The 25239-nt window shown below is 42.6% G+C and overlaps 1 protein-coding gene across 1 annotated transcript in view; it reads left to right on the top strand.

Moving 5' to 3' along the window:
• Positions 1-11694, top strand: part of LOC147372850 (antigen WC1.1-like) — a 53431-nt gene extending 41737 nt beyond the window's left edge. The window contains exons 3-10 of the mRNA XM_086404356.1: positions 1140-1386; positions 2557-2754; positions 7989-8030; positions 8087-8433; positions 8689-8721; positions 9286-9423; positions 9870-9962; positions 11549-11694. Coding sequence (XP_086260482.1) covers positions 1140-1386; positions 2557-2754; positions 7989-8030; positions 8087-8433; positions 8689-8721; positions 9286-9423; positions 9870-9962; positions 11549-11694 — 1244 coding nt within the window. The remainder of the gene's footprint in view (positions 1-1139; positions 1387-2556; positions 2755-7988; positions 8031-8086; positions 8434-8688; positions 8722-9285; positions 9424-9869; positions 9963-11548) is intronic.
• The last annotated feature ends 13545 nt before the right edge of the window (positions 11695-25239 follow it).

Below are 25239 nucleotides of genomic sequence, written 5' to 3'. Positions count from 1 at the left end.
TGATGTAAAGAGGAAGTAAATCCAAGAAAGAGGGGATATATATATATATATATATATATATATATATATATATATATATGGGTCATTGTTGTTTGGTCGCTGAGTTGCATCTGACTCTTTTGTGACCTCATGGACTGTAGCCTGAGACACTCCTTTGTCCATTGGATTTCCCAGGCAAGAATACTGGAGTGGGTTGCCATTTCTTTCCTCAGAGGATCTTCCCAACAAGGGATGGAACCCCGGTCTCCTATTTGGCAGGCAGATTTTTTTTTACCACTCAGTCACCTAGGAAACCCTTACATGTATATATAAGGTATTAAGTTTGCTGTAAAGCAGAAGCTACCACAATGCTGTAAAGCAATTATGCTCAAATAAAAATTAATAAAAATAAATAAACTCTTTGTCAGGTAACTCTAAGAGCCAAATACCCTGGGAAAATTTTTTAATGTTTCTTTTTCCTCTTGTTTTCCATGAGATCTCTTTTATGTAAGTGTTTTTAAAATCACAAACATTGTAGATAAAAAGTTGTACAAATCCTTCAGAAAGGATTTTGTTTTGCTTCTTCTATTTAGGGGTAGATTAAGGATAGAGCAACTTATTTAACTCATTCTTAGGGCAAAGCTTGGCTTAAAACAGTAATCGTGGCATTGTCAGGACCAGGGCTGTTCATAGAGAAAGGGAACACTAAGATTATGGTAACTTTACTGGTATGTTACAGCTTTCATCTCAGCTCCATCACTAGGTCATTATTATTATTATTATTATTTTATTTTGAATTTTTTACTTTGTATTGGGTTTAGCCGATTAACAATGTTGTTACAGTTTCAGGTGAACAGGCAGGGACTCAGCCATACATATACATGTATCCATTTCCCCCCAAAGTCCCCTCCCTTCCTAAAAATTATTTTGCTTAACTGAGTTTCCTGTTCTTCAACCCTCCCAACCCTCTAATCATCGCTCTTTTTTCAGGAAATCACACCCAGGTGCTGCCCCAGTGCAATGACTCTTGTGTCTGAACAAGCACGGTCTGCAGCCTCAGAGGAGAGCACCCCCTACTGCTCACGTGAGGGTCCCACAGGACAGAAGACCCTATTCATTCCCCAGGTCAGCGCCTCATTGTCCCATTTCTCTCTCCTCAGACAGTAGACAGCTCCGCCAGGTGGATGGGGGCGGTCCCTACGCCGGGAGAGTGGAGATCCTTGACCAGGGCTCCTGGGGCACCATCTGTGATGACGGCTGGAACCTGGACGATGCCCGCGTGGTGTGCAGGCAGCTGGGCTGTGGGGAAGCCCTCAGTGCCACGGGGTCTGCTCACTTCGGGGCAGGATCAGGGCCCATCTGGCTGTATGACCTGAACTGCACAGGAACGGAGTCCCACGTGTGGAGGTGCCCTTCCTGGGGCTGGGGGCAGCACGACTTCAGACACAAGGAGGACGCCGGGGTCATCTGCTCAGGTCAGCACTCCACACTGTCCACAGGCAGGGGGAAGGGAGGGCCCAGGAGGACGGGGGTCTGAACCCTGAGGGAGAGATGCTGAAAGGACCAGAGAAGGAGGCTTCCTCCCATGGAGCCTGTCTTTCCAGCAGACGTGAAGACGAGGTGCTTTCACTGCCTCCTGCAGCAGCTGAGATTCTGGTCCTTTCTCCTCGGTAGTGTTTGCTGGCATAGCCTTTTCTCAGTTTTCCTTGTAATCAGGGCTCACTCTTCTGGTACATAGGGTAGAGAAGTCTTAAAGCCAAGGTGCTAGTTTTTTTTTTGTTTGTTTGTTTGTTTGTTTTGTAACAAATTACCACATAGTTAATGGTTTAAAACAACACATGTACTTCCTTACACTTCTGTAGCTTAGATGTCCAGCAGGAATCTCACTGGATGGGGATCAAGGTTTCAGTAGGGTCACATCACCTCTCAGCCTCTGGGAAAGAATCTGTTTTTTGTCTTTTCAAGCTTCTAAAAACTGCCTGCCTGCCTTTGGTCATAACCCCCTTCTGTTCATCATCAGACCAGCAAAGCTCCACCTCTCTAACTGTTATACATATTCACATCTCCCTCTAACCAAAACAAGGAAAAGTATTCCACTCTAAAGGATAGTGAGTCTAAGAATGTGATTAGAATGTGCTCAGGTGGTTAATCCATCATATTTCAGGGTAATCTCAAGGTCCTTACCTTAATCACATCTGTAAAGTCCCCTTTGCCAGATAAGGAAACAGTCACAGATCCATTATTCTATCTGCCTCCACACTGTCCACATCACACCCCTTTCAAACACTCTTTTAGATGTTTTGTCAGGAAGCAGGAGTCAGCTCTCTCTCCCTGCAGGTGTCCCGGTTGGTCTTCCTCAGTTTATATTCACTACATCATGGTGGTAGAAATATTTAGAAAGACAGACACAGATGGACAAAGTCAGATAAAAAGGAGACAGGTTTGACTCTGGTCATCTAGTGGATTTGCTTCCTCAGCTGGGTCAGAGATGAATGTTCACAATTTTGGGGAGAGAGGAAAACCCAGAGCACTGAGCTGGGTTCTCACTGTGTCCTGTCTCCTCCCTTTCAATCTCAGGTTCCTGGCCCTCAGGATGGTGAGCGAGGACCAAGAGTGTGCTGGGTGGCTGGAAGTTTTCTACAATGGGACGTGGGGCAGTGTCTGCCACAGCCCCATGGAAGACATCACTGTGTCTGTGATCTGCAGACAGCTTGCCTGTGGGAACAGTGGAAGTCTCAATGCTTCTGTTGGTCTCAGGGAAGGTTCTAGACCCCCGTGGGTAGATTTAATCCAGTGTCGGAAAATTGATACCTCTCTCTGGCAGTGTCCTTCTGACCCTTGGAAGTACAGTTCCTGCTCTCCAAAGGAGGAAGCCTACATCTCATGTGCAGGTGACTTATGTCTGTTTCTGTGTCTTTCCCAACCCTGTAGGATGTTGTTAGTGAGATTTGATATTTTAAAATCTAAGTGATGGGTTTAAGTTGAGTTTATAAAATGAAGTTGGATGGAGCTAATTTAATCCACATGTTCCAAACTTGCTTTTATTAAAAGTTTTTAATTGATATAATTGACATAACATTATATTGTTTGCTGTGTACAACATAATGCTTATATATTTGTGTATATTGATAAATGATCACTACAGTAAGTCTAGTTATATCCATAACCATATATACAGTTAAATATTTTTTTATATGATGAGGATGTTTAAGATGTATTTTCTCATCATCTTTCAAACAGACAGTATGGTATTCACTATAGTCACCATGCTGTTTATCTCTTCACCTATTAATTTTATAACTCAAGTTTATACCTTTTGATTACATTTGCCACACCAAATTCCCCACCTCTGGCAGGCACCAACCACTCAGCATCTCTGAACTTGCTTTTTGTTTTAAGATTACACATATAAATGAGATTTTATGGTATTTTTCTTTCTCTGTCTGATTTGTTTCGCCTAGCATAATGCCCTCAAGGTCCATCCGTGTTGAAACTGGCAAAATTTTCTTCTTTTTTAAGGGTGGATATATGTCTATGTTACATTTTCTTTATCCATTCATCCATCACTGAAAACTTACCTTGTTTGGCTCTTGTATACATTGCTATAAAATACTAAAAAGTAATGCTGTTAAAGTGCTGCAGTCAATATATCAACAAATTTGGAAAATTCATCAGTGGCCACAGGATGGAGAAGGTCAATTTTCATTCCAATCCTGAAGAAGGGCAGTGCCAAAGAATGTTCAAACTACTGCACAATTGTGCTCATTTCACATGCTAGCAAGGTTATGCTTAAAGTCTTTCAAGCTAGGCTTCAGCAATAAGTGAACTGAGAACTTCCAAGATGTACAGCTGGGTTTAGAAAAGGCAGAGATCAAATTGCCAACATTTGTTGGCTCATAGAGTAAGCAAGAGAATTCCAGAAAAACATCTGCTTCATTGACTAGACTAAAGCCTTTGACTATGTGGACTGCAAGGAGATCCAACCAGTCCATTTGGAAGGAGATCAGCCCTGGGATTTCTTTGGAAGGAATGATGCTAAAGCTGAAACTCCAGTACTTTGGCCACCTCGTGTGAAGAGTTGACTCATCGGAAAAGACTCTGATGCTGGGAGAGATTGGGGACAAGAGGAGAAGGGGATGACAGAGGATGAGATGGCTGGATGGCATCACTGACTCGATGGACATGAGTCTGGGTGAACTCCAGGAGTTGGTGATGGACAGGGAGGCCTGGCATGCTGCGATTCATGGGGTCGCAAAGAGTCAGACACGACTGAGCGACCGATCTGATCTGATGTGGATCACAAGGAACTGTGGAAAATTTTTAAAGAGTTGAGAATACCAGACCACTTTTCCTGCCTCCTGAGAAACCTGTATGCAGGTCAAGAAGCAACAGTTGGAACTGGATATAAACAACTGACTTGTTCAAAATTGGGAAAGGAATTCGTCAAGGCTGTATATTGTCACCCTGTTTATTTAAATTATATGTAGGGTACATCGTGGGAAATGCTAGGCTGAATGAATCACAAGCTGGAATCAAGATTGCCATGAGAGATATCAACAACCTCAGATATGCAGATGATACCACTCTATTGGAAGAAAGAGAAGAGGGAAATAAAGAGCTTCTTGTTGAGGGTGAAAGAGGAGAGTGAAAAAGTTGGCTTAAAGCTCAACATTCTAAAAATTAAGATCATGGCATCTGGCCCCATCACTTCATGGCAAATAAAAAGGGAGAAAGTGGATACAGACACATTTTCTTTTCTTGGGCTCCAAAATCACTGCTGATGGTGATGGTAGCCATGAGATTAAAAGAGGCTTGCTCCCTGGAAGGAAAGCTATGACACACCTAGACAGAATATTAAAAAGCAGAGACATCACTTTGCTGACAAAGGTCCATCTAGTCAAAGTTATGTTTATTTCAGTAGTCATGTATGGATGTGAGAATTGGATTATACAGAAGCTGAGTGCCAAAGAGTTGATGCTTTTGAATTGTGGTTCTTGGATGCCACAAATGAATTGTGAGTCCCTTGGGCAGCAAGGAGATCCAATCAGTCCATCCTAAAGGAAATCGACTCTGAATATTCATTGGAAGGACTGATGCTGAAGCTCCAGTACTTCTGCCACCTGATGAGAAGAGCTGACTCATTTGAGAATACCCTGATGCTGAGAAAGCCTGAAGGCAAAAGGAGAAGTGGGCCACAGAGGATGAGATAGTTAGATAGCATCAGCAATTCAGTGGACATGAATTTGAGCAAACTCTGGGAGATAGTGAAGGACAGAAGAACCTGGCATGCTGCAGTCCATGGGATTGCAAAGAGTCAGACACAACCTAGCAACTGAACAAATATTGCTGCACTGAACATTGTGTTTTCAAGTTAGTGTTTCCTTCAGATAAATGCCCCAAAGTGAAATTGCTAAATCATATGGCAATTCTATTTTTAATTTTTGATGCACCTCAATACTGTTTCCATAGGGGCTGCATCAACTTACATTCCCTCTAACTGTGCAAAAGCTTTCCTGTCTCTTCACATTCTCCTCAACTCCTGTTATTTCTTCTTTTTGATAAAAGCCTTTCTAGAAGATATGAGGTCATATCTCATTGTGGTTTTGATTTGTATGTTCTGATGATTAGTAGTGTTGAGCACATTTTCATGTACCTATTGGCAAGTTGTATGTATTCTTTAAAAAAAGTATTTATCAGTTTCTCTGCCCATTGTTTGAAAGTCATATTGTTTGATTTTTGCTACTGAGTTGTGTGAGTTCCTTGTGTATTTTGGATAATAATCTTTATGAGAAATATAATATGTAAATATTTTCTCCAGTTCCATAGGTTGCTTTTTCATTTTGTTGATGGTTTCCTTAATTGGGCAGAAGCTTTGTAGCCTTATGTGGTCCCAATTGCTTGTTTTTACTCTTGTTCACTTTGATTTGGTGTCAAATCCAAAAAAATCCTCATGAAGACCAGTGTCAACGATTTTATTTTCTGTTTTTTCCTGTAGAAATTTTATGGCTTCAGGACTTGTGATCAAGTCTTTAATCTATTTTGAGTTAATTTTTGTGTGTGGTGTAACACAATGGTTCAGCTTCATTCTTTTGCATGTGGCTCTCCGGTTTTCCCAATGCCATTTACTGAAAAAACTGTCCTTTCCTCATTGTATATTCTTGGTTTCTTTGTCAAAAATTAATTGACCATACAAATGTGGGTTTATTTCTGGGCTCTCTATTCTGTTCCATTGATCTCTGTGTCCATTTTTATACTAACAACATACTGTTTTGATCAATATAGCTTTGTAACATAGTTTGAAAACAAGAAGTATGACACTTCCAGCTTTATTACTCTTTCTCAAGATTGCTTTGGTATTCAGTGTCTTTTGTGGTTCCATGCAAATTTTAGGATTGTTTGTCTGTATCTGTGAAAATTTCCATTGACATTTTGGTAAGGATTGCAGTGAATCTGTAGATTGCTTTGGGTAGTATGGGCATGTTAATAATATTAGATCTTCCAATCCATGAGCACAGAATATCTTTCCATTTATTTGAGTCATCTTCAGTATCTTTCATCAATGTGTTTATAGTTTTCAGTGTACAGGTCTTTCACCTCCTTGGTTAAGTTTATTCCTAGATATTTTATTCATTTTCATGCAAATGTACATCAAATTGTTTTCTCAGTTTCTCCTCCTGGCAGTTTATTGTTAGTGCATAGAAATGCAACTGATTTTTGTATATAGATTTTTCATTCTACAACTTTACTGAGTGTATTAGTTCTCATATTTTTGGTGAGGTCTTTAGGGTTTTCTATATATCATATCATGTAAGGGAGTCTCCTTCTTCATGACTCTGATGGTAAAGAATCCATCTGCAATACAAGAGACCTGGATTTGATCCCTGGGTTGGGAAGATCCCCTGGAGGAGGGAACAGCAACCCACTCCAGTATTCTTGCCTGGAAAATCCTATGGACAGTGTAGCCTGGTGGGCTGCATTCCATAGGTCACAAACAGTCAGACACGACTGAGAGACTAACACACACACACACACACACATAACCAACACTGCATTGCAGATCAATTATCGTCCAATTAAAAATAAATTTAGAAAAGAGAGTTTCCTTTTACAACAGTAGTCTTCACTTGCCCACTTGTCACACTGAATAGTAGGTAAGAGTAGCTTATAATCTATCTAATAATTTTCCATTAAAATTACATACGTGAGATTTTGAGTATAAATTAGCTCTGTTCTTCTGGACTGATTATTTTTAATATGAGCTATTATCATAGACTATTACCATTCACTTATATTTGGTTTACTATTTCACTGATTAGTGTGAATTTAGTTTTATTTTACTGAATTTACTTCATCTATTCATTCATTCAATAACTATTTATCTAGCCCTTATCTAGGTATTTAGAAAAGGTTTTCCATACATATTTGTTGAGTGAGTGCATACAATGTGCAGGCACTGTCCTAATAGCAGAAACATGGCACATATAAGATATACAAGGTCCTTCTTCTAATGGAACTTTCATTAAGAGTTTGGCCACCTCATGTGAAGAGTTGACTCGTTGGAAAAGACTCTGATGCTGGGAGGGATTGGGGGCAGGAGGAGAAGGGGATGACAGAAGATGAGATGGCTGGATGGCATCACTGACTCGATGGACGTGAGTCTGAGTGAACTCTGGGAGTTGGTGATGGACAGGGGGGCCTGGCATGCTGCGATTCATGGGGTCGCAAAGAGTCAGACACGACTGAGCGACTGAACTGAACTGAACTGATGTGTACATTTGTAGATGTCTGTGTTTATATTTGCTGTGGGATGTGAAGACTGATAAACAAGTAAATATTTAAAGTAATTTCAGCTGTGATCAAATGCAGTGAAAGTTTCAGCCCAGGAGTTAATGAATGAGCCTGTGTTTTCATATGTCATTTGCACTGACCCAAGGACCTTAGATAATCCTATGTGGGGACAAGATCACCCCCAGCTGTTCCTCATCCAAGTGTTTCCTTCTTGTTTGCAGGAAGAAGACTCAAGAGCTGTCCAACTGCTGCCCCCTGCACAGGTACGTCAGCCCCGCCCCCTCCCCTGTGGCTCCCAGGGGCTCCTTCCTCCCACCAGGGCAGTCACAGGAGGGGCTGCTGCCTTTTCAGACAGAGAGAAGCTCCGGCTCAGGGGAGGAGACAGCAAGTGCTCAGGACGGGTGGAGGTCTGGCACAGTGGCTCCTGGGGCACTGTGTGTGATGACTCCTGGAGCCTGGCAGAGGCCGAGGTGGTGTGTCAGCAGCTGGGCTGTGGCCAGGCCCTGGAAGCCATGCAGGCTGTGGCATTTGGCCCTGGAAATGGGAGCATCTGGCTGGACAAGGTGCAGTGCAGGGGCCGGGAGTCCTCCCTGTGGGACTGTGTTGCGGAGCCCTGGGGGCAGAGCGACTGCAAGCATGAGGAGGATGCTGGTATGAGGTGCTCTGGTGAGTGAGGGGCTCGGGGTCCACCCTGGGTGAGCTGGGGCACTGCGGAGGCACTGGGCTGGGCCAGGCGTGGTGGGGAGTTTGTATTTAGACAGTGTCCAGGTCCTGGGGCTCTGATCTAGGATGGGGCAGCTGGGAGGACGGGACACTGGTGTTGTGGAGACTGAGGTCTGATTTCAGGCTCAGGAGGGAAAAATGGGTTTGCCCTGCTTTCTGGCCAATTTCTTTTCCTCACACTGCTGTTTTTCTCTTTAGGTGTAAGGAAAACATTGCTCCCAACTGCCACAGGTACTGTGAACACCCATGGGCAGGAGAGAATACTCAGGTCTGGGGACCTGTTCTGTGGGCCCTCTGACAGCTCAGGAGAGGAAAGAGCCTGAGGAGCCCTGGCTGGTGGGGAGGAGCCCGGGGCATTATGTTGGGGAACTCCTCTGCCTTGGTTCCTGGGGCTGCATTTTTCTCATGACTGGGGTCCAAGGGAGACTGGTTCCTGTGTTGCAGGATCTAAGGTTCTCCCGCCTGCCTCTGAGTGTTGCTCCTCATCAGTGAGGTGTGGGTCCCAGGACTGTTTGACACTGTCTCCTGAAGTCCAAGGAGAAGAGATGAGCCGGGTCCTCAGAGGCTGTCCGCAGGGCAGCTCCCTGACAATCCCCTGCTCTGCCTCCGGGCCACACTGGCCGGAGTGGAACTGACCCATCTCAGGATGAGAGAGACCTGGGGGAACCAGGTCACTGTCAGTGTACTGGTGTCTGAGGCTGGGACGCTATTGTCTGGAGCCCCTGGAAATGCTGGCACAGGGGGTTTCTCTGTGCCCAGGACCTTCTCCATACCCTGTTGCCTTGTTCTCTTTAGGGTCCAGACCAGTTTCAAGTCCTCTCCCTGGGATCTTCTCCTTGCCTGGGGTCCTCTGCCTCATCCTGGTGTCCCTTCTCTTCCTGGTCCTCATCATCCTGGTGACTCAGGTGTTCAGATGGAGAGCAGAGTGCAGAGGTGGGCTGCAGGGGGAACCAGTGACCAGAGAGAGTGTGTGGAGGCAGGAGATGGGGCAGGTGTGAGGAGGGGAACCTAGGCCAGGTCTCTGCTGTGAGTCTGAAGAACTCCATGTGCTCCATGCTAAGCTCTAAGGGGTGAGTAGACAGAGGTTCTTAGGACTGGGGCATGAACTTTTGTAAGTCATAGCCTCTCCTACAAGACCATAGAGTCGGGGCTGAGCTGTGAATTCAGGTCAGACGAGGAGAGAAGGTGCTGACATGGTGCACGGGGTGGGAGATGATCCTGAGGTCCAAGCAGCCTCTGTGTGAATATCGGGGAGATAAAGGGTGGGCCTGCAGGACCGGGGTGTCTGGGGCGGCACCTCTGACCTGCTAGGGGATCTCTCAGCGGGCTGGATCAGAGTGTCTGGGGCAGCATCTCTGACCTGCTGGGGCATCTCTCAGCCTTATCCAGCTATGAAGATGCTCTTGCTGAAGCTGTGTATGAGGAGCTTGATCACCTTGTGACTCAGAAGAAGGGTCTTCTGGGCAGCCCAGGTGGGTGTCTCTGCCTGCCCTCCTGGGACCTCTGGTTGTTACACCCACTGGGTGTGCGCATTTTCTCAGCATCTGCAGACCCCACACGTTCCCCAGGCTCACAGAGGCAGCTCTCCAAAGTGGCAGGATGGCCTCTCACAGCCCTGTGAGCCCCAGCCTCTGTCTACACTGCAAGAGCCAGACCCATCCCTTCTAAGCCTTAACACTGGTCCCGTGGGTGTGGGAGGGTCATTCTGTGTGTTGTGTGATGTTTGTCTCCACTTTAGGCTTCCTGTCAGATGGTGAGGACAAAATTGACTCCAGATCCACTCCAGGTAATAGAGGTGGACCTGCTTCAGCTGAGTGTTACGGAGGAGAGTTTCCCTCCTCATAGAGAGGAGATGTAAGGGAAGTCTTCCTTTACAGTCTCCTTTGATGGACCAGAGGGATCCCTTGTGTCCGGATCTGGTCTGTCCTTCTCCTTCTCTGGCTGTTCTGTGATGTTGCACATTTGGGGCTGGGCTCTCTGTGTTCAGAATCACAAGTGACACACACTGGTTTTAAAAATAACATCTGTAAAGCACAGTTTGTCAAAATACTTTAATAATGCTCAATGGTGGGAGAGTTGCTTTGAGATATATATTTTCAATCAGGAAATATTAAGATATGTAATATCATGTTTTGGTTTATGGACACATCAAAATGAAACATGGTCTCAGAGAAAAAAATCTTTTGAAACAAGGAGTGACAGGTGCCTCTATTTAGCATCTCAGAAACTCTGGGTCAGAAGGTATCTTAGGTATTTCCCAGATCAACCCCCTTACTGTGGTTTCATCTGATCCCTGCTCTGCCCTCAGAAGTGCCAGATCAAAGGACTGATGCCCCTGGTAAGGATTATGATGATGCTGAAAGGTACCAGTGCCTGGGGCTCCTCCTGCCTCTCAGGGGACCAAGGAGGAAGTGCTCCCAAAGAAAGAAGATGGGATGAGGTCTCAGAGAGGTGAGTGGGGATTAGCTGATCCCCTGTAATCTCTGGTTTCTGTCCAGGAAAGGGTGAATTTGAGCTCCTCAATGCCAAACCTCTCTACAGTTTCAAAACATGGGTAGTCTCATGCATTTGATGGGCTTCCCTGGTGGCTCAGATGGTAAAGAATCTGCCTGCAATTCAGTAGACTGGGGTTTGATCCCTTGAGCAGGAAGATCCCCTGGAGACGTGAATGGCTACCCACTCCAGTATTCTTGCCTGGAGAATCCCATGGATAGAGGAGCCTGGCAGGCTACAGTTCATAGGGTTGCAAAGAGTCAGACACAACTGAATAACTAGCACTTCACTGCCTGGAGGCAGGTCTCAGAGCTCCTGTGTGAGCACAGGTCTCCTGTGATGCAGGGTTTCCACATGAGCTGAGGCCCCAGAGAGTAAATGGACTGGACCTGAGAGGACAGCTGGGATCCATCCTCACTGTAGCTGATATGAAATAGTCTGAGCCTCCCTGCCCACCCCTGGATTCCAGGGATGCTTTGTCATTACCACTTGCTTAACTTGCTTCCTCCTCACTGTCTGGCCCCCTTGTCTCTGTTCTAAATCATACCTCTCTTTCCTCTTTCAGGCTCTTCTCTAAACATCTTTACAGAGGAAGCTGATCTTGGGGAAGGAGGAGAGAGCCCCTGGCTGCTCCAGGGGGAGAAAGGGGACCCTGGGTATGATGATGTTGAACTAAGTGCCCTGGGAACATCCACAGTGACTTTTCCATGATGTTGTATTAAATACAAGATCATGCCACAGATATTCTAATTGCCTGTATCTCAATAGAATAGTGCTGACCTCTGATTGTGTTATATGGAAATTGCTTAAAGTGAAATATTCTCAATAAAGTAAATTTTTTTTTTGCTTTGTTAATAATTACCACGTTCCATTGACTCAGAAAGTAAAGCATCTGTCTACAATGTGGGAGACCCGGGTTCTATCCCTGGATTGGGAAGATCCCCTGGAGAAGGAAATGGCAATCCACTCCAGGACTATTGCCTGGAAAATCCCATGGACAGAGGAGAGTGGTAGGCTACAGTCCATGGGGTCGTAAAGAGTCGGACACGACTGAGCGACTTGACTTTCACTTTCACCACGTTCCATGTCAAATGCTTTTAGAGGATTTCCTCAAAGGAAATACACGATGAGTGCACTGCCCTCTTTTCTCACGTTCTTCAAAGGCTAATGAGAGCATGAATTTGTCCGGGATTACAGATGCTCCAGGTCACTCTTGCTTAGAATAAGTATCTAAACTTGGTCCACATTCACACCCTCCGTCCTAGCAAGATGACTTTGTTGACCAAAAGGTATAGTCAGAACCTGGTAGAGTTATTTTATTTGGTGGGAATGCTTAAGACTTGAAGCCCTGGAGATATAGCATCTCAGTAGCTTTGAGAAAACTGCTCCAAAGAGGCAGCAGGGGAAGTCAGGCTGTATACAAGTTTGCAACAAAGGGAGCAGGGAATCTGAACATCAAAGATCAGGTACCAAGTTAAGGAATGTAGCGTTCTATAACGCTGGACTGGGAGAAACACAAGCTGGAATCAAGATTGCCGGGAGAAATATCAATAACCTCAGATATGCAGATTACACCACCCATATGGCAGAAAGTGAAGAGGAACTCAAAAGCCTCTTGATGAAAGTGAAAGTGGAGAGTGAAAAAGTTGGCTTAAAGCTCAACATTCAGAAAATGAAAATCATGGCATCCGGTCCCATCACTTCATGGGAAATAGATGGGGAAACAGTGGAAACAGTGTCAGACTTTATTTTTGGGGGCTCCAAAATCACTGCAGATGGTGACTGCAGCCATGAAATTAAAAGACGCTTACTCCTTGGAAGGAAAGTTATGACCAACCTAGATAGCATATTCAAAAGCAGAGACATTACTTTGCCAACAAAGGTTCGTCTAGTCAAGGCTATGGTTTTTCCCGTGTATGGATATGAGAGTTGGACTGTGAAGAAGGCTGAGCACCGAAGAATTGATGCTTTTGAACTGTGGTGTTGGAGAAGAGTCTTGAGAGTCCCTTGGACTGCAAGGAGATCCAACCAGTCCATTCTGAAGGAGATCAGCCCTGGGATTTCTTTGGAAGGAATGATGCTAAAGTTGAAACTCCAGTATTTTGGCCACCTGATGCGAAGAGTTGACTCATTGGAAAAGACTCTGATGCTGGGGGAGATTGGGGGCAGGAGGAGAAGGGGACGACAGAGGATGAGATGGCTGGATGGCATCACTGACTTGATGGACGTGAGTCTGAGTGAACTCCGGGAGTTGGTGATGGACAGGGAGGCCTGGTGTGCTGCAATTCATGGGGTCGCAAAGAGTCGGACACGACTGAGCGACTGATCTGATCTGATATATGGAAAGATGCAAGCCTCTGGTCTCACTGGATTCATTCCTTCCATATGCAGCTCAGCTATCTGGGGCCAACCTGTTTCCCTGTTCACCTTAAGGAGAAGCAGATGGCTGCTTCTTGCATCCCCCAGCTCCTCAGCCATCACCATGGGGGGTGGCAGCATCCCCTGGACCAGTTTTGGGAGCCCTCATTCACAACTGGAGACCAGAAGTCATTGATGGCTGTGACATTTCTCGTTTATTGATATGCCAGGAGATATTTTCATTTCACAAACTCATGGAAAAAACTCAATCCTGAACATTCCTGTATGTTCTTCCCTGAGATGTCACATCACCTGTTTTTAACCTATTCTTGGGCACCAGACTTGGGTGTGGGTTTCAAAGCGGGAATTTGCTGGTGGGAGAGAATGGATACAGCTTTCCTTATCCTGCTTAAGTGTTCATGGGTCAATTAAAACTCTAACTCTAGGTAACTACCTTTGCCTTTTCATCTCTCATTCCCTAGGTTACTTTATTTGTTTATTCCCCAAGCAGATATAGATTCCTTCTTGCTCTTCTCCCATGTCTAGTTGGTTATCAAATCCTTATGAATCCATTCTTCCCATCCCTGCCTACTATTTCTTCAGAACATTGTCATTTCTTGTCTGTCCAATTATCTATCCTTCTGAGCAAATTATATCAGCTCCTATCTCTCTCTAGTTGATGGATGGCAAACTGGTGCTCACCCACACCCTGCATCCATGTGGGACAAGAGGGCAAGAAAGTGAGACCTAGACAGAGGGGATCCAGAAGAAGGGATAGATGGGGAAATCAGGTACGTTTGTCTATTTACATTTCAAAGATGTGGATGGAGGGGTCTGATATGACTGAATTCTTAAAGGAAGTATTTCAGACTAATGGACTCCTCTGAAGACATACTGTTTCAAGATTGCTTTAATCTGGTTACTACTGAAAATGTAAACGTGATCTTGCTGTGATTCTTCAGGGTAGAGAGAGCTGTCATGTAGGAGTGGCCAAGTAAAGATTACATTTCACAACACCCGCCTCCCCTCCAGTTCCATTGTGGACATGTGGAGAGGCTGCTGAACTAATATAAGACCTGAGAGTGATGGCCTGGTTGTGAGTTGAACCCACCCACTTCCTGGCTGATGGCTCTGCATGGTGTCCAGGGCTCTGACCTACAGTCACGCTTGCAGTCTTCATAGTTCTAGGCTGTGCTTGGGGATGGGAAGACGTCCAGGACTCCTCCTAGGGCAGCTCACATGTCTATTCACCACTGGGAAGTGATGAAATAAATGACATATGATGAAAGAAATAAAGTATACCCACCAAGAAGCTCAGGGAGCTCCAAAAAATGCAGATAAACAATCAAATCCAGGGAAAGAATATGTGAACAAAATAAGATTAAAAAGTTATTTATTATTATTATTGTTTTCAATTTTTGGTTTCACTGGGTCTTTGTTGACACACATGGGCTTTCTCTAGTTGTGGCAAGCAGGCACTACTCTTCTTTGTGGACAGCAGGCCTCACTGTGTGGGGGCTTCTCCTGTTGTTGAGCACAGGCTCTAGGTGCACAGGCTTCAGTACTTGTAGCATGCCAGCTCCTATGAGCAGCCTGTGGGTCCTAGAGCACAGAGTAGTTGTGCCCAGGCTCTGAGTTGCTCTGCAGAATAAACTCAGTTTTTTTTTTTTTTTCTGTACAGAGCCTGAAATCATAAAAACGGAAGCAACCAGGGAGTTTGCTGATGGTTTAGTGGTTAGGATTCGATGCTTTCACTGCTGTGCCTGTATTCTATCCTGGTCAGGCAACTGTGCAATGAGGCAAAAAAAGAGATCCCTCAAGCTGTGCAATGAGGCACAAAAAGAGAAGGAACCAAATAGAAATTCTGTTGCTTAAGATTACAATGAATGAAATGCAACAAAATAAAAAATGCTACAGAGAGCATCAGCAACAGCAGAAAAATCTTTGAGGCACAAGACAAGAAAATTGAAATTAGCCAGCCAGAGGACAAAGAAGCAAAAAGAATGAAAAGGTGTGAAAGAACCTGTGCGAACTTTGGGATAACATTTACAGTAACAACCTGCACATTATTGGAGTCCCAGAAGGAGGAGAGAGGGAGAAAGGGACAGAGATTGTACTTAAAGAAATAATACCGATAAGTTACACATCTGATGAGACTTAGGCCTCCAAGTTCATGTAGCTAATAGGTCACCTCTCAGAGTTCACTCAAAATGATCGTCTCCAAGACACATTGTTTATAATCAAGACAAAGAGAGAATTTTAGAAGCATCGAGAGAAAAGCAAATGCTCACAAAAAAGGAATTCCCTTAAGAATTATCAGTGGACTTCTGAGAAGAAACCTGTCAAACCAGGAGAGAAAGGGATGATATATTCAAACTGAAAAAAATAAACCTGCCAGCCAAGAATACTTTTCTCAGGAAGGTTGTCTTTCAGAAATGAAGACGAGATAAAGACATTCCCAAACAAACAACAGTTGAGGGAGTTCACCAACACAGGTTTGTCTTACAAGATTGCTGAGGGGAGTTCTTCAAGCTAAATGAAGGATGTTAATTATTACATGAAAGAAGTGAAATTTTACAACAGACTTGTAAATGTAAATGTGTAATCCAATACAGAATACTCTAACACTGAATATAGTAGTGTGTTAACCAGTTAGCTCTAGTCTAGGGGGAAGTATTAAAATAACTATAGAGAAAAATATTTTGTTAGTGATATACAATATAAAAGAGGTAAATTCTGACATCAAAAACAGAAAGTGTAGTGAGGGGATCAAAATGTAGAGCTTTTGTATGTGATTGAAATTAATTTGTTATCAATATAATAGAATACTGTGTCTATAAGATATTTTATGTGAACCATGTGGCAATAAAAGTGTAAAAACCTACAGTAGATTCACAAAAAGTAAAGAGAAAAAAATCAAAGCACATCATTATCCAAAATCATCAGTTCACAGTTCTAACTGTTGTACAGAACAGTCGAGTTGTCCTGGTCTCTACAGCATCCTTCAAGATCAGCCCCAGAGGGCTCTCCTTTCACAAAGTGAAAAACTAATTAGTCTGTCTGTTATTATAAGCCAAAGAACTCTTTCTGCACCTCATCTCCTTCCTTATATCATATAGATGGTGCAGCTGTACTTTTTTAATTGCAAATTTTCATCCTGTGACATTCCTGTGTGGTTTTAATTGAAAACTGCCAAATGATAAATCATCCCAATACCCTGTCTCCTCTGTTGGTTCTGATTAAGACTTAATAAGAAGACATGTGAGTGTGTTGTGGTTTGTCTTGTGTATCCTTAGAGATAGAGATTTTCAGAGTTTGTTGTAATGTATCTGGTGGTGATATGCACCTTCTTTTTGAAAATCAAATTTTGAGAACTCTGCAGTCAGGAGGAAAGTACTTCTTGCAGCAAATGCAACTTAAACCTATGGGTTTTTCAGTTGCTTTCACATATAACCAGAGGACTAAAAAGTTTCCTTAGCCAGTGACTGTACCTTTTTGACTCCAAAGAACCTGCAGCTACTTCTGTGGCATTGGGCTTCAACTAGATGTTTTATCAATGGTGCTGTATAGAAGAAGTTTTGAGACTACTGCAAAAATAAGACTGATAACTGGAAGCAGGAGGCTTAAGTCCAAACCCTGACTCCAGGGAACCCCTGACTCCAGGGAACATTAATTGACAGGAGCTCATCAAACGCCTCCATACCTACACTGAAACCAAGCACCACACAAGGGCCAACAAGTTCCAGGGCGAGACATACCAAGCAAATTCTCCAGCAACACAGGAGCACAGCCCTAAGCTCCAATATACAGGCTGCCCAAAGTCACTCCAAAACCATAGACATCTCATAACTCATTACTGGACACTTCGTTGCACTCCAGAGAGAAGAAATCCAGCTCCACCCACCAGAACACTGACACAAGCTTCCCTAAGCAAGAAACCTTGACAAGCCACCTGTACAAACCAACACACAGTGAGGAAACGCCACAATAAAGAGAATTCCACAAACTGCCAGAATACAGAAAGGACACCCCAACTCAGCAATTTAAACAAGATGGAGAGACAGAGGAATACCCAGCAGGCAAAGGAACAGGATAAATGCCCACCAAACCAAACAAAAGAGGAAGAGATAGGGAATCTACCTGATAAAGAATTCCAAATAATGATAGTGAAATTGATCCAAAATCTTGAAATCAAAATGGAATCACAGATAAATAGCCTGGTGCCAAGGATTGAGAAGATGCAAGAAAGGTTTAACAAGGACCTAGAAGAAATAAAAAAGAATCAATATATAATGAATAATGCAATAAATGAGATGAAAAACACTCTGGAGGCAACAAATAGTAGAATAACAGAGGCAGAAGATAGGATTAGTGAATTAGAAGATAGAATGGTAGAAATAAATGAATCAGAGAGGAAAAAAGAAAAACGAATTAAAAGAAATGAGGACAATCTCAGAGATCTCCAGGACAATATTAAATGCAACAACATTCGAATCATAGGGGTCCCAGAAGAAGAGGACAAAAAGAAAGACCATGAGAAAATACTTGAGAAGATAATAGTTGAAAACTTCCCACAAATGGGGAAGGAAATAATCACTCAAGTCCAAGAAACCCAGAGAGTCCCAAACAGGATAAACTCAAGGTGAAACACCCCAAGACACATAGTAATCAAATTAACAAAGATCAAACACAAAGAACAAATATTAAAAGCAGCAAGGGGAAAACAACAAATAACACACAAGGGAATTCCCATAAGGATAACAGCTGATCTTTCAATAGAAACTCTTCAAGCCAGGAGGGAATGGCAGGACATACTTAAAGTGATGAAAGAAAATAACCTACAGCCCAGATTATTGTACCCAGCGAGGATCTCCTTCAAATATGAAGGAGAAATCAAAAGCTTCTCAGACAAGCAAAAGCTGAGAGAATTCAGCACCACCAAACCAGCTCTCCAACAAATACTAAAGGATATTCTCTAGACAGGAAACACAAAAAGGGTATATAAATTCAAACCCAAAACAATAAAGTAAATGGCAATGGGATCATACTTATCAATAATTACCTTAAATGTAAATGGGTTGAATGCCCGAACCAAAAGACAAAGACTGGCTGAATGGATACAAAAACAAGACCCCTACATATGTTGTCTACAAGACACCCACCTCAAAACAGGGGACACATATAGACTGAAAGTGAAGGGCTGGAAAAAGATTTTCCATGCAAATAGGGACCAAAAGAAAGCAGGAGTAGCAATAGTCATATCAGATAAAATAGACTTTGAAACAAAGGCTGTGAAAAGAGACAAAGAAGGTCACTACATAATGATCAAAGGATCAATCCAAGAAGAAGATATAACAATTATGAATATATATGCACCCAACATAGGAGCACCGCAATATGTAAGACAAATGCTAACAAGTATGAAAGGAGAAATTAACAATAACACAGTAATAGTGGGAGACTTTAATACCCCACTCACACCTATGGATAGATCAACTAAACAGAAAATTAACAAGGAAACACAAAATTTAAACGATACAATAGACCAGTTAGACCTAATATCCATAGGAAATTTCATCCCCAAACAATGAATTTCACCTTTTTCTCAAGCGCACATGGAACCTTCTCCAGGATAGATCACATCCTAGGCCATAAATCTAGCCTTGGTAAATTCAAAAAAATTGAAATCATTCCAAGCATCTTTTCTGACCACAATGCAGTAAGATTAGATCTCAATTACAGGAGAAAAACTATTAAAAATTCCAACATATGGAGGCTGAACAACACGCTGCTGAATAACCAACAAATCACAGAAGAAATCAAAAAAGAAATCAAAATTTGCATAGAAACGAGTGAAAATGAAAACACAACAACCCAAAACCTGTGGGACACTGTAAAAGCAGTCCTAAGGGGAAAGTTCATAGCAATACAGGCATACCTCAAGAAACAAGAAAAAAATCAAATAAATAACCTAACTCTACACCTAAAGCAACTAGAAAAGGAAGAAATGAAGAACCACAGGGTTAGTAGAAGGAAAGAAATCTTAAAAATTTGGGCAGAAATAAATGCAAAAGAAACAAAAGAGACCATAGCAAAAATCAACAAAGCCAAAAGCTGGTTCTTTGAAAGGATAAATAAAATTGACAAACCATTAGCCAGACTCATCAAGAAACAAAGGGAGAAAAATCAAATCAATAAAATTAGAAATGAAAATGGAGAGATCACAACAGACAACACAGAAATACAAAGGATCATAAGAGACTACTATCAACAATTATATGCCAATAAAATGGACAACGTGGAAGAAATGGACAAATTCTTAGAAAAGTTCAACTTTCCAAAGCTGAACCAAGAAGAAATAGAAAATCTTAACAGACCCATCACAAGCACGGAAATTGAAACTGTAATCAAAAATCTTCCAGCAAACAAAAGCCCAGGTCTAGACAGCTTCACAGCTGAATTCTACCAAAAATTTAGAGAAGAGCTAACACCTATCCTGCTCAAACTCTTCCAGAAAATTGCAGAGGAAGGTAAACTTCCAAACTCATTCTATGAGGCCACCATCACCCTAATCCCAAAACCTGACAAAGATGCCACAAAAAAAGAAAACTACAGGCCAATATCACTGATGAACATAGATGCAAAAATCCTTAACAAAATTCTAGCAATCAGAATCCAACAACACATTAAAAAGATCATACACCATGATCAAGTGGGCTTTATCCCAGGGATGCAAGGATTCTTCAATATCTGCAAATCAATCAATGTAATACACCACATTAACAAATTGACAAGTAAAAACCATATGATTATCTCAATAGATGCAGAAAAAGCCTTTGACAAAATTCAACATCCATTTATGATAAAAACTCTCCAGAAAGCAGAAGTAGAAGGAACATACCTCAACATAATAAAAGCTATATACGACAAACCCACAGCAAACATTATCCTCAATGGTGAAAAATTGAAAGCATTTCCCCTAAAGTCAGGACCAAGAGAAGGGTGCCCACTCTCACCACTACTATTCAACATAGTTTTGGAAGTTTTGGCCACAGCAATCAGAGCAGAAAAAGAAATAAAAGGAATCCAAATTGGAAAAGAAGAAGTAAAACTCTCACTATTTGCAGATGACATGATCCTCTACATAGAAAACTCTATAGACTCCACCGGAAAATTACTAGAGCTAATCAATGAATATAGTAAAGTTGCAGGGTATAAAATCAACACACAGAAATCCCTTGCATTCCTATACACTAATACTGAGAAAATAGAAAGAGAAATTAAGGAAACCATTCCATTCACCATTGCAAGGAAAAGAATAAAATGCTTAGGAATATGTTTACCTAAAGAAACTAAAGACCTATATGTAGAAAACTATAAAACACTGGTGAAAGAAATCAAAGAGGACACTAATAGATGGAGAAATATACCATGTTCATAGATTGGAAGAATCAATATAGTGAAAATGAGTATACTACCCAAAGCAATCTATAGATTCAATGCAATCCCTATCAAGCTACCAATGGCATTCTTCACAGACCTAGAGCAAATAATTTCACAATTTGTATGGAAATACAAAAAACCTCAAATAGCCAAAGCTATCTTGAGAAAGAATAGAACTGGAGGAATCAACGTTCCTGACTTCAAGCTCTACTAGAAAGCCACAGTTATCAAGACAGTATGGTACTGGCACAAAGACAGAAATATAGATCAATGGAACAAAATAGAAAGCCCAGAGATAAATCTACGCACATATGGATACCTTATCTTTGACAAAGGAGGCAAGAATATACAATGGATTAAAGACAATCTCTTTAACAAGTGGTGCTGGGAAAATTGGTCAACCGCCTGTAAAAGAATGAAACTAGAACACTTTCTAACACCATACACAAAAATAAACTCAAAATGGATTAAAGATCTAAACGTTAGACCAGAAACTATAAAACTCCTAGAGGAGAACATAGGCAAAACATTCTCTGACATACATCACAGCAGGATCCTCTATGATCCACCTCCTAGAATATTGGAAATAAAGGCAAAAATAAACAAATGGGACCTAATTAAACTTAAAAGCTTCTGCACAACAAAGGAAATTATAAGCAAGGTGAAAAGACAACTTTCAGAATGGGAGAAAATAATAGCAAACGAAGCAACTGACAAACAACTAATCTCAAAAATATACAAGCAACTCCTACAGCTCAATTCCAGAAAAATGAATGACCCAATCAAAAAATGGGCCAAAGAACTAAACAGACATTTCTCCAAAAAAGACATACAGATGGCTAACAAACACATGAAAAGATGCTCAACATCACTCATTATCAGAGAAATGTAAATCAAAACCACAATGCAGTATCATTTCTCACCAGTCAGAATGGCTGTGGTCCAAAAGTCTACAAGTAATAACTGCTGGAGAGGGTGTGGAGAAAAGGGAACCCTCTTACACTGTTGGTGGGAATGCAAACTAGTACAGCCACTATGGAGAACAGTGTGGAGATTCCTTAAAAAACTGGAACTAGAACTGCCTTATGATCCAGCAATCCCACTGCTGGGCATACACACTGAGGAAACCAGAATTGAAAGAGACACATGTACCTCAATGTTCATCGCAGCACTGTTTATAATAGCCAGGACATGGAAGCAACCTAGATGTCCATCAGCAGATGAATGGATAAGAAAGCTGTGGTACATATACACAATGGAGTATTACTCAGCCATTAAAAAGAATACATTTGAATCAGTTCTAATGAGGTGGATGAAACTGGAGCCTATTATACAGAGTGAAGTAAGCCAGAAAGAAAAACACCAATACAGTATACTAACGAATATATATGGAATTTAGAAAGATGGTAACAGTAACCCTGTATACGAGACAGCAAAAGAGACACTGATGTATAGAACAGTCTTTTGGACTCTGTGGGAGAGGGAAAGGGTGGGATGATTTGGGAGAATGGTATTGAAACATGTATAATATCATATATGAAACGAGTCTCCAGTCCAGGTTCGATGCGCGATACTGGATGCTTGGGGCTGGTGCACTGGGACGACCCAGAGGGATGGTATGGGGAGGGAGGAGGGAGGAGGGTTCAGGATGGGGAACACATGTATACCTGTGGCGGATTCATTTTGATATATGGCAAAACCAGTACAATATTGTAAAGTTAAAAAATTAAATTAAATTAAAAAAAAATCAAATTTTGCCCTGTTAATTGCTGAAAGCATTTGACTTAAAAAAAAAAAGGTATCAATTAGCTAAATAATGTCCTCAAAACTAGTTCTTTATGTTTAAGACACTTTCTTTTAAAAGTCTAGAATAGTACCATTCAGTCATTCAATAAACATTAGCTGAGCATCTATTAGTCAAGGCTATGGTTTTTCCAGTGGTCATGTATGGATGTGAGAGTTGGACTGTGAAGAAAGCTGAGTGCCAAAGAATTGATACTTTTGAACTGTGGTGTTGGAGAAGACTCTTGAGAGTCCCTTGGCCTGCAAGGAGATCCAACCAGTCCATTCTAAAGGAGATCAGTCCTTGGTGTTCATTGGAAGGACTGATGTTGAAGCTGAAACTCCAATAATTTGGCCGACTGATGCAAAGAGCTAACTCATTGGAAAAGACCCTAATGCTGGGACGAATTGGGTGGGCAGGAGGAGAAGGGAACAACAGAGGATGAGATGGCTGGATGGCATCACTGACTCGATGGACATGAGTTTGAGTGAAGTCCGGGAGTGGGTGATGGACAGGGAGGCCTGGTGTGCTGTGATTCATGGGGTCGCAAAGAGTTGGACACTACTGAGAGACTGAACTGAACTGAACTGAACTGAGCATCTATTAACTTATAGAGAGTAGAAATACAGAGCTTATACACAGGAACAGGCTTCACTCCAATCCTGGGCCTTGGCAGGGCCTCAGCAGATGCCTGCAGCCTGTAGAAGCCTTGGAAAGCATGCCCAGATGCGGAAAGATTCGATGATAAGGAAAAGAGAATCTGTTCCAGACTTGCAGATGTTAAAGAAGAAGCACATTTTGCTGTGTTTCCGGTATTCTTATCCTGGTCTGCAGCTTGGACTCAGCTGCACCAAAGCTCCATGTGCAATAGAGCATCAGTTTCATAGAGTTCAAGTCTGAGCAACCACACAGGCTTTAAACTATGAGGGCCATCCCAGTGACGCTAATCTTGGGTTTAAGAGGCTTAAGAATGACCACCCACAGGAGCTCAATAGCTCTGGAGTTGGTCATTACATCAACTTTGAGCAGAGGTGGATTAATTATGAAGCTATTGAAGCTTCACTTTCATAGCCTTTCCTTACACCAGCCCCTTCCAAGTCCCATGAGGGAAGCCCTAGGGCTGTGCTCACAAGGATATAGGTTTTGAAACAGCCATTTTCTTGAGATGAGGAAAAAAATATTCAGCAAGATCACTTCTTAACCAAAGGTGAAGTAGTTTATTAAGTGCTGCTGCTGCTAAGTCGCTTCAGTCGTGTCCGACTCTGTGCGACCCCATAGACAGCAGCTCACCAGGCTCCCCCATCCCTGGGATTCTCCAGGCAAGAACACTGAAGTGGGTTGCCATTTCCTTTTCCAACGCATGAAAGTGAAAAGTGAAAGTGAAGTCACTCAGTCGTGTCCCACTCTTAGCGACCCCATGGACTGCAGCCTACCAGGCTCCTCCGTCCATGGGACTCTCCAGGCAAGAACACTGGAGTTGGTTGCCATTTCCTTCTCCAATGCATAAAAGTGAGAAGTGAAAGTGAAGTCACTCAGTTGTGTCCCACTCTTAGTGACCCCATGGACTGAAGCCTACCAGGCTCCTCCGTCCATGAGATTTTCCAGGCAAGAGTACTGGAGTGGGGTGCCATTGCCTTCTCCGTTATTAAGTGCATGGAGCACTAAATCCAGGAATCAAATTTGTTCAGGAAATCAAGAAAAGACTTAGGGGGCTTAGAAAGTACATGTTGCCCTTTCATTAGTACAGGATTGGTGGAAGGTAAAAACAGGATCAAAGATGATGAACTGACTAACTCAGAGGAAAGGGGAGCTGTTTAAGGATGAAGGTCAAGATGCTAAGAGACAAATTCGGGAAACTGAGCCTGACTGTCAGCACAGAGTGATGTAAAGGGAACAGGAGATGTACCAGGGGTGGGTGCTCTTAAACTGGACTTAGATCTAGTTGTTGGTCAATCAGAAATGGTGACTGAGAAACAACCAAGCCCAACAGAGGAAACAAGGTGAGACCTGAGGGAGCAGCTTGGGATGAAGACACAGAAGGATGGGGAGATCCAGGAAAGTACCTGCTTCATGTGACAGATTCTGTCTTCTTTTCAAGTCTTCTTTCTCCTTTGTATCCATCAGAAGAGACTCTGCTCTGCTGCTGGATAAAGTGACCCCCAAATCTCTCTCACACACACACACACACACACACACACACAGAGATACAAATGCACACATACACACGCACTCATATACACACACATGCACACTCATCACAACCTACAGATGTTTGTGGTCAGTGAGGCTCTTGCACATGCACCATCTGGAACATGCAGCTTCTGGGGCAGGAAAAAGAGGCAGACTAGAGAGTCACATTTGGTCTTTTCATGCCTCCACTCAGAAGTGACACAGGTGACACCACCCATGTTTCATTGGCCAGAATGAGTCACCGGGGAATAGAAATACAGCTATTTGACAAGTATTACTGTCTATCCACATCCTTCAGTAGAACTCTTGAGAGCAGTCCTGTCAGTTTTTTCTCACCTTGGAGAAGCTTCTGAGGTACAGCTTTGTGCAGAGATTGAACATGATCTGACCCTCTGGAGTGGGCTTGAAGGCATTTTCTATTTGGATCCTTTGGCTGGTGTGTCTCTGACTCCTTACTCCACCTCAGTCTGTGCCGAGTGGGA

This window comes from Bos grunniens, chromosome 5 (genome assembly GCF_055505025.1).
Source record: "Bos grunniens cultivar Pamir isolate PY7600 chromosome 5, Bosgru_T2T1.0, whole genome shotgun sequence".
Lineage (NCBI taxonomy): Eukaryota > Metazoa > Chordata > Mammalia > Artiodactyla > Bovidae > Bos > Bos grunniens.
Note: the sequence above shows the minus strand (reverse complement) of the source record. Positions and strands in the feature narration are given on the sequence as shown.